Raw genomic sequence first — 15,318 nt, forward strand, 5'->3', positions numbered from 1 at the left:
AGCATCCTAGTCTTGTCCAATGTTTCAACTTTTGTATTTGTTTACAAACAACAAGTAGGCACCGGTTTAGTTGTGATCTGGGGAAAGGCGATCGCGGCTCTACTCCATAAATGGTGGGTCCACAACATGTGGGTCGACGTCACGTCAAGGGATATCAATGTCGAGTAGAATCTGGAGAACTTGTGGTCAGAGGGTTAAAGAACAAGAAAACTGCGTACAGAATACTGGATTATGTTGGCGCGAGAGACAGAGAATGTCTTGTCCCCTGGTCTCTTCGTGGGGGTGGGGTGGACGCGACGGAAAAAGAGTAGAGAAGCGAAGATATAGTCATTGGCTGGGCAATGATTCCGACTACGCATTCGTTCTTAATAGATTGATTAGCGTACCGAAAAGTAATACCAACATGTCTTATGAGGGCTTTGTGGTTGTATTATCACAAATTGGAGTGTCTGCGTTGACAGTGTGAATGGTGACTGGGAAAAGCCTCAAATGCAGATTGGATGGATCTGGAGTCTCTAGACAACTTCACATCTGCTAAATTGAGTAGTAGAGACCATAATGAAGTGAGAGAAAGCAGGCAGGTGATTTATAGGGAGGCTGGCAGGAAGGAAGGAAGGTAGGAAACGGTGGTGAATGCCACCACCACCACCATCACTGGGAAAGACAGCTCACATCACTTCTGTATAGCCTCACCCCTCCCACAACAACCACCAAAAAGAGTCGTGAACCAAAAAAAAGAACCGGAAGCGTAATCGATCGCACTGGGAACGCCATCTTCGTGCTTAAGATCGAGCGGTGCCGGGATCACACACTCTCTCGCCCGAGGGCGAGCGCACCATCTGAAGACTTCACCGACGGCCTCGATATCCGACAGGTGGCCAGCCTGGGGATTCGAACGTAAGCGCCTTTTGTCCGACTGGGGACGTAAGGTTCCCTTAAGCTTCAACTGAGCGACCGGGAGTTCCCAGGAGCCAGACAGACCACTAGGCCATCTGCTCGCTTTGGTGGAGGGAAAGTCCGGGAAGTGGGTGATATCATGTGGGAGTGGCTGGCCTCAGGCAGCGGCGGAGGTACCTAGGTAGGTACCTGCTGGGAGAAGTACCTAGGTACCTAAGGACCTCGCTGGGAGGGCGCCAGGTCAGGGCAAAAGCCCTCCACGCACCTCCCGTTCAAGTCAGGAAGATCGGATCGGCTATGGACATCAGTCAGCAATGATCGTATTTTCAGTGTAGATTATATATCAACCATGAATCCATGAGAACTCGAGTGTTCCTGTATGATTAGAGACAGAGTCGAGACAGGATCGGAGTCGATTGGTGCGTAGAGAGCATCCCAGATGACCGAGTAGTCCAACTCCCAATACCAGGCAGTGACTGACCTTCTTGTCCCACCAGCATCCTGATGGAAAATACAGTATGCGGAAAGTCTCGCGTACTAGATTATCCTTGAACTACACTGGTTGTGTAGAGGAATGATGAATGTATTGCCAAACTAGGAGGGGATGAAGTTAATAAGGTCCACCCATCCCAGAATTTTTGACAGCCACTAATGGAGCTTACTAAGTCAAAAACGGCCAAAAACGACTCCTGATTATATAGGCAGAACAGTGCATAGCAATAAAATCAAGAATATACCTATATCATGAATTATTATGTGCTGGTTATCCAGAGGCGAAAAGTTGGTATATCAAATATTAGAGAATCTTTTCTAAGAAATATACACAGAGCAAGGAGAAGCTCCGCTGAAGAAAGAAAATGGATCTGTAGACTTGAAGGGAGGATATAATAGCTCATTATACACATGAATCGAAACGCAACGCCGTGGGTGATATGATAGATTGTACAAAGCAATTGTTATAGCAAGCAGTCCGTCCGGGTATCTCTATGACGATGGCGGAGCAGCATGCAAAAAATTCCTCCACATTAAGAATAGGAATAGCAAGTCGTGACTCGTATAGCAACAGGGTTAACTCAGGCAAGCGTTGACGCCCGTGAGAAGTTCTGGTCAGGGCGCAGGCGCACCCCTGGCGAATAGCAGAGATTGTACAGCTCGTCGACATATGTGCTCGCCGCCATCTCACCGGCCACGATGGTAGTATGCGACGCATGCCGCCCCAGTGAGGACTCTAAGACGGGCTGCTCCAGCTTCGCCACGTCGACCTTGACCTCTCTGCGGACCATGATCTCTGGAATCGGCGTATCCGCCAGCGTCTCCTGCGAGATTGTTTTACCCGCGGCTGCTGCGCCGTCCGGCGACAACTTGCGGGCTTGCAGGAAGCGGAGCACGGAGCGTAGGGACGGGGCGATGTCGGACTCGGTGGCGGAGCTGGACCGTGCATTGTAGTAGAATAGCTCCTGGCCGAGCTCTTTGGCGAAGCCGTCGGTATCGGCGACGCCGTCATTGACCTGTTGCTGGACGCGGAAGAGTCGGAGCGGAGTGAATGAGTAGTCCGGGTTGGAGACTTGGGTGTCGAGGGAGGTAACGGCGCAGAAGGAGAGGAGGATGCAGTTAGCACCGTCGGAGAGCCGCGTTGGGCGGCAAGGGGCGATGAGAGGGCGCGCGGAGAACTTGGACACGGTGTTGATGTCGGGCGGGAGAGTTCTGGCGAGGTCGGACATGGCGTGGATGAGTTGTTCGCGGAACTCGTCCACGCCGCGGTAGGCGCGTGCGGTGTCGGACTTCAGCCATTCGAGGCAGGTAGATATGGCCCAGCCTTCCATGTGGGAAATCAGTTCGAGGTGTTGATACTGGAGGCGTTTGATTGGGAGGCTGGAGGATGGGAGAGGGTTGGTGACACCCTTGGCGGTTAGGACCTCGAAGTGGTCATGGATGGTAGGGCGCATAATAAAGGAGATAAGGTGGACGCCTGGCTCAAAGTTCCGGCTAGACACGGCAAAGTCGCGCATGTCTCGGAGGTGAGTGCCCAGCATCGACGTCGGAACGTGGATACGGCGAGACAAGATGGTGGTGACATTTTCAATCGTCGTGAAGCGGAAGCCAGCCGATGCAAGACGGTTTGCGTCCTGCTTGCGCAGTTGACGCACGGTGAACATCAACTGTCCCTTACCCCCGCGAATCCTGGAATATCCCATGGCACGCGAGAAGCGGGAAGACGGAGCGGTGGTGGCCAAGACGTCGTCATACAACATACCAAGCTCATGTAGGGGCTGTCGGACCTCATCCGCAAGGTCTTGTGCAGCCACGCAGAAGTGCCGTTTGAAGAGGTCGTCAAAGTCGGTCTGCAATTCAGCCTCCTGGTCGGACACTACACCCTTGGATATGTATTGCTCCATCGCAGCCTCGTCGGATTCAATTCGGCTTCGCATAAAAGGCACAACGTCCCGAATGAGCTTCCAGTTTCGACTCGCGCGGAAGGCCCAAAGAAAAGCCGGGTGGGTTCGGGTGAGGTCGTCGTCGTTGAAAGTCTAAAAGAGGCAGTTAGCTCTCCTCTGGACTGTTAATGTACGGGATTGAAGACATACCCTGCCGATATATCGATCCACGATTTTCCTGCTGGGAAGGAGTGCATGAGGTGTGACCATGATCCGACCCTCCGGGTCAAAGAAGGCACAGGTCAGGACCAGCTGTTGGGCTTGGGTTCTCAGTCTCCTGCGATGGCCGCCAGCAGCAATAGCGCATGCTGATAAAATCCCGCAGGCCGTGCATGCCTGGGTAATGTCAGTCAAAAGCTTCGAAACTACGCCCTGTAGGACTTACCAAGACGGCGCAGATAATTACGACCTGGCTGCGGGACAACTGTCCGCCATGCTGCACCGACCGGTCGTGCTCTCGATATGTGGTACCAACGGCCGCCGTCCAATGCATGCCAGAAACTGCACACGCAAGCAAGCATCCACAAACGCCGCGTCTCCACCAACTATCTGTCCAGGTAGCTCGCCATCGGAAGAAGATTCCCAGGGCGGTGGTACTCGCAAAAACGGCGATGATGGCCGACCCGACGACGTTGGCAACTTTGTAGGAGCACTTGTAGTTGGCGATGCCCAGTTGGCCAATGTAATGCATCCCGCAAACTGAGGAGCCAGCCAGCAAGCCGCCGCTCACGATGCGAAGGTATCCTGCTTTTTCGCTGGCACCGATGGCGTAAAAGGCGACGAGAAGGACAATCACGGGTAATACGAACGAGACCCCAGTGAAGGTCATGCTGTACACGATCTGGATGTCTGAGGCTCCATCCTCCAGTACAATGGCTCGGTTTCCAATAAAATGCATGCACCAGATGCCGATGCCTCCCATGGTTATCGAGGATGTGAGGAGAAGATACCTATGTCACGGTGAGTGACTATGCGGGATGTGAGATTGCTGCGTAGGGTTGGTAATACCAGTTGTAGAGTCCATTTCTGGACGTCCGTCGATGGAGAAGCTCCAGAGTTGTTGCGCATCCCATCATGCTGACTACATATGACAGAAAGATGTAGCCAGCGAGATAGGACACCCGGATCGGAGTCCCATCGCTGGGAGAGTCTGCATTCGACATAGCGCGAATGAGACGTTAGAAGGAGACCGAATACGTTGGACGGCTCATTTATCGGGTCCAAAAGTGAAAAGTAAACGAATGACGACTCTTCAACGCATTGATATGTTTCCACTCCAGGGACAACAAGCAACCAGGAGCGAACCGAGGAACAAAGGGTCACCAACGACGAGTTAAGGTTGACACAATGGACGATCAGATCGTCCACGTTCATGCGGGCTGATCTTATAATAACAGGACTCAAATCAGTGCACTACACCTGGAGCACCGCCTGGTCCATTTTTTTCCGAGTCCCCAGATTAATCAACGGGGTGAGACTGCGATTGGCAGATACACGAGGGGATATCTGAAGTATGGACCCCTGCTTTAGATTTCCACGGGTCCTTCGTGGTCCATGTCAATTTGTGGGCGTCAACACATCGCCCGTGGCCCAAAATGGGGCCTGGTCCGAGCTAGGTGGCGACTGACACGAGCATCCAAGCAAAGCGATGGAGCCTCTATTGCAGTCATATTGAAGCGATGGCCCTGGCTGAAAGAACAGCCAGTATTGGCCCAAGAGATCGGGCCTAGTTGGCTAGAAGGAACGATGGGGCGCAGGATCTAGCGGACCAGGTTCAGGTTCCAGGCCAGGCTCGTCGAAAGAAAACGGCCTAAATCTTAGGCCTAGTCGGCCATTGGCAGGCTGCTCTCTCATTGCTCGTTAGTGTGGGTAGCAGCAATTAAAAACAATCTGTCGTAAACAGAGATGGGTCCGGCAGGAGGAAGTTCCGGCGTATGGAAGTCGCCGAAGCCTTTACTCAAAGACATTGTTCCCTTGGGTTCAGCTGCGCCGCTGAACATGTCGCTCATCTCCGATATGACGGCTGTACATTTTCGGTCCACCAGCGATAAGAATTTTTGTCCCTGACAATTAACCTCAGGAGGAAATATACCCCATGGAGATGTTATCCCTAGGGGGTTGTCTGGAAGAGACTGCGCCAAGATGCATGGATACACCCGGAGGTTGGCGTGTGCGTATGATTCTACACCTATACGTAACAGATTGAGGAGACTGCCTATGCCCGTTGGGACTATCCTCCGCAGAAGATGGGAGGTAAAAATGCCCGAGCATGTGGGAACCCACGCGAACAGGCATCGAATCGACCCACCGATTGGTGTGACAGCTGGAATTTGGAATCGTGGAATCCTGCTGGTTCACGGGCGTGGCGGCGCACAGTGTCAGCGCTTGCACGAGGTATGACTCGTTAGTGCGTAGGCCACACCAGCACGAACGTTCGTCTCTCCTAGAGACGCGACAAGCGAGATCAACAGACTCCGGCTTCAGTGAGACAACAACAATCAAAATAAACGGAGCTGTGGATAGCTTACTGGCGTGGCTAAGGGATCCATGGTACCCTCGGTTGGCGACGTTGAAGTGGAAAGTAAACGACGCGGTCCACCCAGCGATGCATCTCGTGGTCCGATCGATCCTTCCGCTCCGCCTAGCGCCCCGAGCTTTCGGGCTCAACCACCGCGATGAACCTGAAACACAATCTCGAGGCGAATCGAGCCGACTGTCAATCTCTGTCCTGCACTAGCCATCCTTCCGTACTGTGAGATGGCCGGGAACTCATCGATGCCTCGGTAAGATCGACTTGGTCCGGTGCAACCTAGACACGAGTCACGCGTTCTTGCAAGCCCGAACTACTCCCGCGATGCAGGTATGTACAGGTCCTGAGGAATACAGTTGGGAAGCAAAAGCTGAAGTAGTCAAGCGGATAGCATCGACAATCACCAACCCATAGTAGTAAACGCAAAACACAACCAGACCTCGCACGAAAGACCATTCCCCCTTTCCCTTTCTTCCACAGCCCACTAGTCCCGGGTATCTCGGTTCTAGCGTGCCTCTCTGCCGGTATCCAGCTTCATTCACAGGCTACTAATCTGCGGACGGAGTACGAAGTACAACAATCAATTCCAATACGCCCAAATGAAGCCCAATAACGCCGTGATGAAGACATACTAACGCTCCTCCCCGAACAATCCCCGAACGGGGTTCCAACCCGGAGGCTCCGCCGAGGCGCGGTGTCCGGCAGCTGAATTATGGAGTTGAGATTAATTTATTTACTCTTTTTGACTCCGGCATCGCTTGCGAATCTCCACGATCCAACACAACCACTAACTAGTGATGTCTCTGGAGAGGCAAGTGGCTTGCTCCTGAATCCTGCACGGAGGTTATAATACTCCTTGTGCACAGTTGAGTCTTTAGGTACCGGTATCGTCTTGTGTATGTAGCTCGATAAGCGAATTCCCTGGAGGAATAGAGTGGGGATGGTGCACCCAAAAAAAATAAATAAATAAATAAATAAGCCATATGTATAGACTGGCCTAGACGATGAAGTTCCGTGGCAGCAGTGAGACACACTCTCTTCTATGAAGAGTCGATGCTCCTTGGATTAGGCTTATTTTTTCTTTGTCTAGGATGTCCGGATAGGTGTGATGATGCGTGATAATGCTACTAGGTACTTATCCCAATGCTCCTGTCTTCGGGCCTTCTTTCAGGTCGGCGTCTGAAAAATCTTCTGCCGGTGCATTCCGTCATATCAGATGAAATCAGCAGCCAAGATTGTGCCTAGTACTTCTGGGGTATAACTTTTATTCTGGAAGACCGCACTTGATAGCGTCTTTGCAGTCAACTTCACTCCGATCTTCAGCCGACCTTCGGCGTCTCTACAAAATGAGCGCAATGCCCAGGTTGGCTACATAGCGACGAAACTCGACCGTTGAAGGTAAGTATTGTATGACGGTCCACCACCAAGCTACGCAGCCTGACGCAGAGTACACAGCACACCAACCTCCATCCCTACAACTACATCTACAACAACCTCAAGCATCATTCAAGACATTCGATTAAAATGTCTCACTGCAAGCAGCAGCGCAGAAGCCAACTAGATACAAGACGGTCCGAATCTTCCGCAAATTCAACCACTTCGCAAAATCAAATTCTACCATCTAGTGCAATTACGCAATCAAAGTCTTGATGCCAGCCTCCAGGGCGGGAGGGTTCGCACCGACAACATCGGAGACCTTCTCGCCGTTCTTGAAGAGCATGAAGGTGGGCATGGCACGGACACCGAGCTCGGCGGCAACGTCGGAGAGCTCATCGACGTCGATCTGGTAGAACTTGGCCTGGGGGTAGGCCTTGGCGAACTCCTCAACCTTGGGGGCGATGGCCTTGCAGGGACCGCACCACGTAGCAAAGCAGTCGAGGACGACGGGCTCCTGGGCGTTGAGGACCTTCTCCTGGAACTCAGCCTTGCTGTCTGGATGTTAGCATGTCCTCCTTGCTTGATGGATAGATCGGAGGAGGGGTAAAGCGGGGGCACATACCTGGTAATGGGGATGACACTGTCGCCGGCCATTGTGGAAGATGTGGGAGAAAATTGAACGGTGGGGGTGTGGGATAAAGCGCGTCGGGGGAGGACAAAGGTCGGGCGATGAACGGGGATGCTGCGGCGCAGGACAGTTGAAGAGACGGCGGCGCGAGTCGAGTATCTAGCGGAGAGTCTAACGGGGAGAGAGGAGGAAAGACGAAGGGAGGCCAGGGTGGATGGTTTAAAACTGTGGTTGTTGGATTAGCTCCGAATTGAGGGGCGGGCGCCGAAGGAGGGGCAGAATTTGGGAATTTATAATGACGTCTTGTCCAGGCTGAGTCATCCGGTTGCTCGTCGCGTCCGAAGCACCTGGCGCGGACCAGAAGAACCCATTGCTGGCTGAGAAGAGTCTTCCAGGGGGGCTTACCAATGCATGATGGATGATGGGATTGATTGGTAAGAATACACAGAATGAACAGCAACAATAATATACACGACCGTCAATCACAGATTGGACAGCAGGGCCGAGGCGTTGGGGGTGACGATGAGGTGAGAAGACAGTTCTCGCCTTAAAGCAGCGGGTCGGATGGCGTGCTTCGCTTATCAATCACTACAGTCTGGATCAGCAGCCTCAGGCACACTGACGAACTAGTTACCTATTCCAGCCAGCATTCAGATAAATGGCAGCGACTTTCAAAGAGATGGAATCGTACAGATTAATCTTGCTCAATGTATCTCCACCATTTTTAGAATACACTCTCGCCTTATACATCAATCAAACACATCCAATAAGACCAATATCTGCATTGAATCAACGAGCGAGAATGCTTCCGGTCTATCAAAATACAAGACATAGTCCAAAAACGAATCCTTCCGGATGAAGCAAACTCGTCCACGCTTCCGCTGACGGGGGGTATCAACAAACACAAGAGCTAGCAAACTCCACCACCGAACCAAGAGCACACGAGCAGGCCAACCTGTCGCCCGTCGGTTGCACCAAGGTAGATCTCCGCCATGATTACATCAAGCATCATGACATGAGAACGATGACAGAAGACAAAGGAGCGTAACAAAGGAAAGGGGGCCAAAGGAGTGACTCGGGTAGGTTATATACTGCACAGGGGGTATTAAAACCATAAGATGCAAAAGCATGTTTTAGAAGGACAAAAGTCGGCGTGCCTGTCGGCTGTCAACAGCCACGCGGGGTTACACCTCAACCATGACGCGGATCATGGCCATCGTCGTCTGCCAAGCAGAGCTCAGCCGACTGTTCTTCAATCGCGCCGAATTCCGCTTCAGCTGAGATGGGAGACAAGGAGCGGACATTGTTCAGCAGACCTTCCGTAGACTTAGGTCGAACAGAGGGAGTCACAAGCACCGGTCGTTTGGCAATCTGATCGTGCCAGGTCTCCTCCGTCTTCTCTGGAGCGTCAACAGTTTCCAGGTCACCTCCCTGATCACTGGTGATTTTACTGCTGTTCTGCGCAGGAGCCTGGTTGGCACTGGCTGCAGACGCATCGTCATCATTGGGCGACTCATCGGTCCCCTCCACTCTGTTCCTCAGGGAGCCAATGCTGGGTCGGACCGGGTTGCTTTTCCGTTGAGAAATGCGGCGCAAGAACTGACCCGACATCCACGACCCTTCCGAATCAATAGAGGCCAAAGATTGAGACAGAGGGACGTTGTCGGCATCGCCTTCCACGCTATCGCCAGCCCAGGAATTCTGACGCTCAGAGCCGGGGATCGGATACCGGGTACCAATTTGGGATTCCGACTTGTCTATGTCCATATCCAGCCCATCGGCCGGTTCCTCCGGGATGTCAGGAGACTGAAGGCGGGAGTCCGGCGGTGACAGAGGTTCATCGCCAAAATGTTCAGTGAATTTAGATTGTTGGCGGTTGATGGTACCGGTGGGAATGAACGCCCGAGGAGGGATGAAGGGAGGGGGTGCCTGGGGAGGTGCTGACGGTGGCGGAGAGATTTTGGTAAAGGACTCAAACGAGGTACTGGGAATTTCCGGGCTGCGCTCTTGGAACCGCTCCCGATAGCGCCTCTTGAGACGGGAGCTTCCGCGACGGAAGATCGAGGTTATCGTGTTGGTATGTCCAGCACTATGGTCTGACATCCGTCTTTCTGAGTCCACTGTCCTTGAAACATCCGAGGTAGATTCCCGACCCATGCCGTACAACTGCGAGGACGCTGGACTGTGAAGTCCCTGTCTGGATGCAGATCGAGAGGGCGACAGAGTACTGCGGGACATGACCATGTCTTGCGAAGGAGCGAAACTGCTGCGCGCGCCGAGTTTTCGCTCACGTATCGAGCTATCATCCAGATTGCCAATGACATTGACGCTTTCCATGGACTCGAGAGCGCTTCGCTCCGTCCCTCTCGTGGAGCCATCACGCAGCCACGAACTGCTGGGGGCCTCGGTGACAACTGGATTGGTGACCGCCTTGGAAGCATCATCATCTGCACGGGAGTCCACATGACTTTCCGCGTCCTGACAGGACGATACATCCTGGGGAACAGCCTGGTTGGAGACTTCGTTCGGGCGACCCTGAGCCAGCTCGGCGTCAGACTTCCGCTGCTCTGCAGCTTGTTGCAGTTTGCGCTGAAGTTTCTCCTGATCTTCGATCAGTTTTCTCTCTCTGCGTCGGCGATCCCTCTCCAAAAGCTCGCGTAAACCGCCCGCATCCAAGTCATCAGCCAATCTATCCACCCTCTTCTTCGGCTCAATGTTTTCTTTGTCTTCAGACGCAGTGATGGCCAGAGGCTTGTCTCTTCGTGTAGAGCCATCAGGGGTTTTCTGACTCCGCGCCGAGGGAGCGCGAGGGGCTTCTACGTAGTGAATGACAGGGCGAGGAGTCCACGCAGCAAACCCGTTAACTTTGAACGTGTAGGTTTCAGAGAACTCGGAGATCGAGGACGCAGCGGAGTCGCGGATCGAAAGGCTCAGATCGGAGAGATGGCGGTCCGAACGTCGGTGACGCGGATCACCTGGTAAAGAACGACGAGGGATATCAATCGGCGTAGAAGCCATCATCCGGATTTCACGTTCCCGGGCGATCTCGTACGCCTTGCGCTTGCTCAGTCGCTTCTTCAACACAGCTGGGCCATTCCCGTTCTGCTTTCCCTTCACGAGGGACGGGTTCCTGGATACGGAAGTTGGTTCCCGGCAGACGGTGGAGTATGATGTATAGCCATCGGCGTGATGACCAAGCCTGGAGTCCTGGTCTCGAAGTCCTTTTGTGGAGCGGACTTGGTCGGTTTTGGAGGAGCGCAGAGCGAACTGGGTTTGCTGGGAGGAGGTGAGGGTGGGGTTGCGGTAGGGGTGCGAATAATCGTCGACGGGCTGAGAATGCCGGTTCTTTTGACGTTTCGACGGTGCGCGCGTCGGTTTCTGCGCTATTTTGGAGTCATCCAGGCTGTGACGGGGGTCATGCGAGAGATGGGCTCCCTCCGTCGCGGCTGCATCCAGGTGGATGGTATGCCGCTTGTTTTTCCGCCCAAATGGCCATATCGCCATGGCGGACGGTGACAGCGAGTCTCGAATACGAGTCAAACGTGTAGAGAGGATTCGTCGGGGGCGGGTTTCGGGTGAACGACCGGACTCATGGGGAACGATGGAAGTATGTAAGACACGCGATCACGGAGGCAAACAAAGACGGACGACCAGAAGCCGGATCGTTTCGAAACCTGCTTGAATATGGAGGCGGCGTTACGGGAAGAGACAAAATATTAAGTGACGACACGGCGATGAAAGAGAGAAAATGGAGGGATCGAGGGTAGGGATGGCCTCCGAGGCTGGGGGAGGGCCGGGTTTAAGCCCCAGGAATCGGATTTATTATTGGTGTAGAACGAACGGGAAGAAGGTAAAGTAAGTAAAGTAAACTAGTCTTGGTGGGAGTAAGACCCCAGGCCACGCCACATGGAGTGGCAAAATCCTAGAATCAGAATAAGAGACGATCCCGGATGATCAGGGAAGGGAAAAGAGGGTGAGGAAAGGGAAAGAGAAGAAGAGAAAGTAGGTGGAGGAGAAAAGATATCACCGTCTGGCCCGACTCACTAACGGTCTCCCTTCGGTAGGTCTAGGTAACCTAACTAACTAACAACTGCGACTGACCCCCGAGACAAAAACAAACCAAACCAAACCGCATTGAGAGAACCAGGGGTGGTGGCCGTCTGGTTACACACTACTACAGCACTCCCCCTTCCCTTCCCTTCCCGGCCCCGTCCGTCACCAGAGACAGGATCCAGAAGATCCCCTGGACGAATGACCTTTTGCTGGGGCGACCCTGCAGGATTGTACGGAGTACTCCTATGTAAAGTACCTCGTCATGGTTCATTCCCACTAACGTCCGAACCTGCATCTTCCCGCTGGGCCCGAACCTTTCTTGCTGTGTTTTCTTTGTTGGGCCGATTCGATATTGTCGCTTCCAGTCGGTTCGACAGATTCTGTCCATATTCCTTTTGGCCCTTCTCTTTTTCGCCTGACATGGATCGCGAACACCATTCTGTGTCCTCGGTATCTGGAAAATTTCCACAGTGGGGACGTCATCCACCAGACTGCCACAGACTGCCAGATTGACGCCCAACTACGGTGATTATTCAGAAGCCTGTCCATTACCAATCCACAGGGACCCCCTTCTTATTGGCGCTGACGGGGCACCTGACGGGGCAAAGGACGTCGTCATGAAAATTGTTCTCATCGGTGCGGCCTCCACTCTCCATTATTATTCTTAGAAACAAACCGTGTGTGGAGTTCGGCCAGGAAGATTGGTACATTACCAGTACCTCTGGTACCACTACCTGCATGCGCAGTAGTAGTCCTTCGGTAGCCTAGGTACAAGGTACTACAAATAATTCTATTATTATTATTTTATTATTATTATCTGATTACTGTCATTCTATCGCCACAACATGACGAGTCGTTTTGTACCTGTGTGCATCCTCAACAGCGGTCAACCAGCCCCATCCCACCAGTCGCCCAGCGTTTGAAATCGCGCACCAGAGAAGCCACCTAGAGTTGATCAAGAGCCTTCGCTCCACCCGCTTTCATTTATCTTCGATGATCGATCTACCGCGATGCAATATCACTTGCGTGATGACCCAGCTGGACGTATTTCGCCGCCGCACCTGTAATTGACGGGTATGAATATCCCTCCCACTTGGCGGATGCGTCTGGCAGATGCCCTGGCCGGGCACCATAGACATCATTCATACAGGGTAACGCATGTAGAATGCTTTGGATGACCGCGTATATGCTCGCCTCTGTGCTTTGCTTGGTGGTGCTCCGTATGCTGCATGCAATGACTGGCTCGATTTATGTGATTTAACACTGCATTCCGTGTACAAGTGGATCGTCAATAACTGAGGTCCCATGATTGGGCGGATAGTGAAGACATTGGGCTGGGCCAAATCCCAGAGGCGTCTGCGGTGGAGATACTGATTATGACACTACTGTAACGCTTAGCTTCGCTTGAGAACGACAACAATACGGAGTACCGATGGGTATTATTAACCCGATTCACTGCGGGACATAAGATTCATGCTACTGTTTGACCCTATCCATGACACATTCTCCTTACAAGCAACCCTCGAATTTAGTATGACAGCCATGGACAGTACGGCACTTGGCTACTAGTAATGACAACCTGAACGTCAGGGACTGAAACGTAACGGTCAAGGCCCCATTGTGAGGTATCCGTCCCGCGCGGTGGGGCCGCACTAAATCCTTCTAGCAAAATGGCGCCCCATCGACGGCACTCCAGACTTTTCCTGCCAGCGCCATTTCAGTCGATCATGTCTACGACCAACCCTGGGACGGCCTCAGTCGGCAGAGGTCTGGACGCTCTTGGTCCTGCAGCGGTGGGTATGTGCTGGGGCCAGTCATTTACCCTCCCATACAAACACATTCACCAGGTACCGACGACTTACGGAGTACTCACCCGAACAGAGTACACACAGACCGTAAAGCATTACCCCGTAGTGTGCGACGGGGCATCAGAGCTATGAATGAACGAGTACGATAACCGAGAAACCAGACCAAAACATTCGGATTCCATTTCCTTGCGTTCTTCTCGGTAGACATACATCATGCATGCATGGACTGACGTCCTTGCAGTGTTCATCTCCGGTCTGAGACCATCGCGGGGAAGTCAACCTTGGGACATCTGGAATGTACGAAAAAGGGAGGATGTAAACATTCGGGTCTTGCGCAAGTTACCCGAGCTCATGTCCCTCCAACGGGAAGACCTTACGTATAGAATTTTCGGTTCTAGAACGAATTACTTTCAATTATCGAACTGCAGAGTATGCCGAGTAACAATCTACGGCGGTCAAAGGTCCAAGGCAGCCAAATCCCCGGTCGGTTCCTGCATCTCATCACCCACCCGACCAAATCTCAACTTCTCCGCGAGAGCATTCACTCCGTGCAAGTTCCAAACATGGGGATGTTTTGCTTCGAGAAAACAACCGATGAGATCCACCCGTCTGGTTCGAACGGCTCCGGGCGTGCCGAACATTGAACCATGCACAGTTGTTCGATCTACAAGGCCAATTCATCGCCCACATCAGGGACTCGACGGTGAGTTTTCTGAAGGAGATCGTTTCTTTTCCACGTAAGATCTTGGCGTCCGAGATGTGATCATCGGGATTGATGGGCGGTTTAATTTCTTTTCGTAAAGCTTGTGGGGCGCCTCCAGACACGAGCGCTTCCTTTTTCCGACACCTTGCTCGTGCTCTATGACCTAGTTGAGTTTGTACTGAAAGGCGAACAATTAATCTACGATACATAGGTAGTAAACACGTGTACAGGTACTGTCTAGCAGGAAAGTACGCTGAGGAGGTCTTAATTTAGGTAACTCAATAGGCCGTGTAACGCAAATTCAATATTATGCACGCATCTCAGCCATAGGCTCCATTCGGGGGCTGAAGCGCATCTCTTAAGTCAGCCTTGACGAACAGGTCTCAGATAGCAATTATTAACTGTACACATCTCACTGTTCTACCTGTATCTCGGTTGTTGACAAGTTGTCAATCAATTTCCAACGTATAATCTGCCGTATGCTCGTGAAAGTACATACCATGACATCTACGTGTATAATATATATATATCGATCATCATCTCGATCGGTTCCATCAAACCCACAACACACTAACTTGGGATCACGCATAGGGCTAGGTGCAGCAGGGGCCGTTGTACGGCACCACGTTAACTTGAGCTGGCAGCGCTTGATTTGACCCTGACACATCTCGAGGTACTTATCTCTTTGCTGTTCCTGAAGCCGAGTCGTTGTTTTCTCTATGGTCGCTGTCAATTCTTATCACTGTCTCGTATCTCCTAGAAGTGCATATACGGTATCCGTACCCCCCGGCGATATCGAGACTTGCCATTGGTATATTCATCCCACCTGTCGCCAATTCACTGATCAAGTCACCACGGGTTCAAACCTGCTTAATTTATCCCAACAC

At 52.4% G+C, this 15,318-nt stretch overlaps 3 protein-coding genes across 3 annotated transcripts; all 3 read right to left on the reverse strand.

Moving 5' to 3' along the window:
• Window positions 1-1,970: 1,970 nt before the first annotated feature.
• Window positions 1,971-4,254, reverse strand: ATEG_07725 (uncharacterized protein; the record flags this gene model as incomplete). The annotated part of the gene is made up of 3 exons (XM_001216346.1): window positions 1,971-3,425; window positions 3,483-3,668; window positions 3,718-4,254. 3 exons carry the CDS (start codon window positions 4,252-4,254, stop codon window positions 1,971-1,973), a joined length of 2,178 nt encoding a protein of 725 aa, XP_001216346.1.
• A 3,238-nt stretch (window positions 4,255-7,492) lies between these two features.
• ATEG_07726 (thioredoxin family protein) lies at window positions 7,493-7,893 on the reverse strand (the record flags this gene model as incomplete). Its single annotated transcript, XM_001216347.1, has 2 exons — window positions 7,493-7,790; window positions 7,862-7,893. 2 exons carry the CDS (start codon window positions 7,891-7,893, stop codon window positions 7,493-7,495), a joined length of 330 nt encoding a protein of 109 aa, XP_001216347.1.
• A 1,165-nt stretch (window positions 7,894-9,058) lies between these two features.
• On the reverse strand, window positions 9,059-11,371 carry ATEG_07727 (uncharacterized protein; the record flags this gene model as incomplete). Its single annotated transcript, XM_001216348.1, has 1 exon — window positions 9,059-11,371. One exon carries the CDS (start codon window positions 11,369-11,371, stop codon window positions 9,059-9,061), a length of 2,313 nt encoding a protein of 770 aa, XP_001216348.1.
• Window positions 11,372-15,318: the final 3,947 nt, after the last annotated feature.

This window comes from Aspergillus terreus, genomic scaffold (assembly GCF_000149615.1).
Source record: "Aspergillus terreus NIH2624 scaffold_11 genomic scaffold, whole genome shotgun sequence".
Lineage (NCBI taxonomy): Eukaryota > Fungi > Ascomycota > Eurotiomycetes > Eurotiales > Aspergillaceae > Aspergillus > Aspergillus terreus.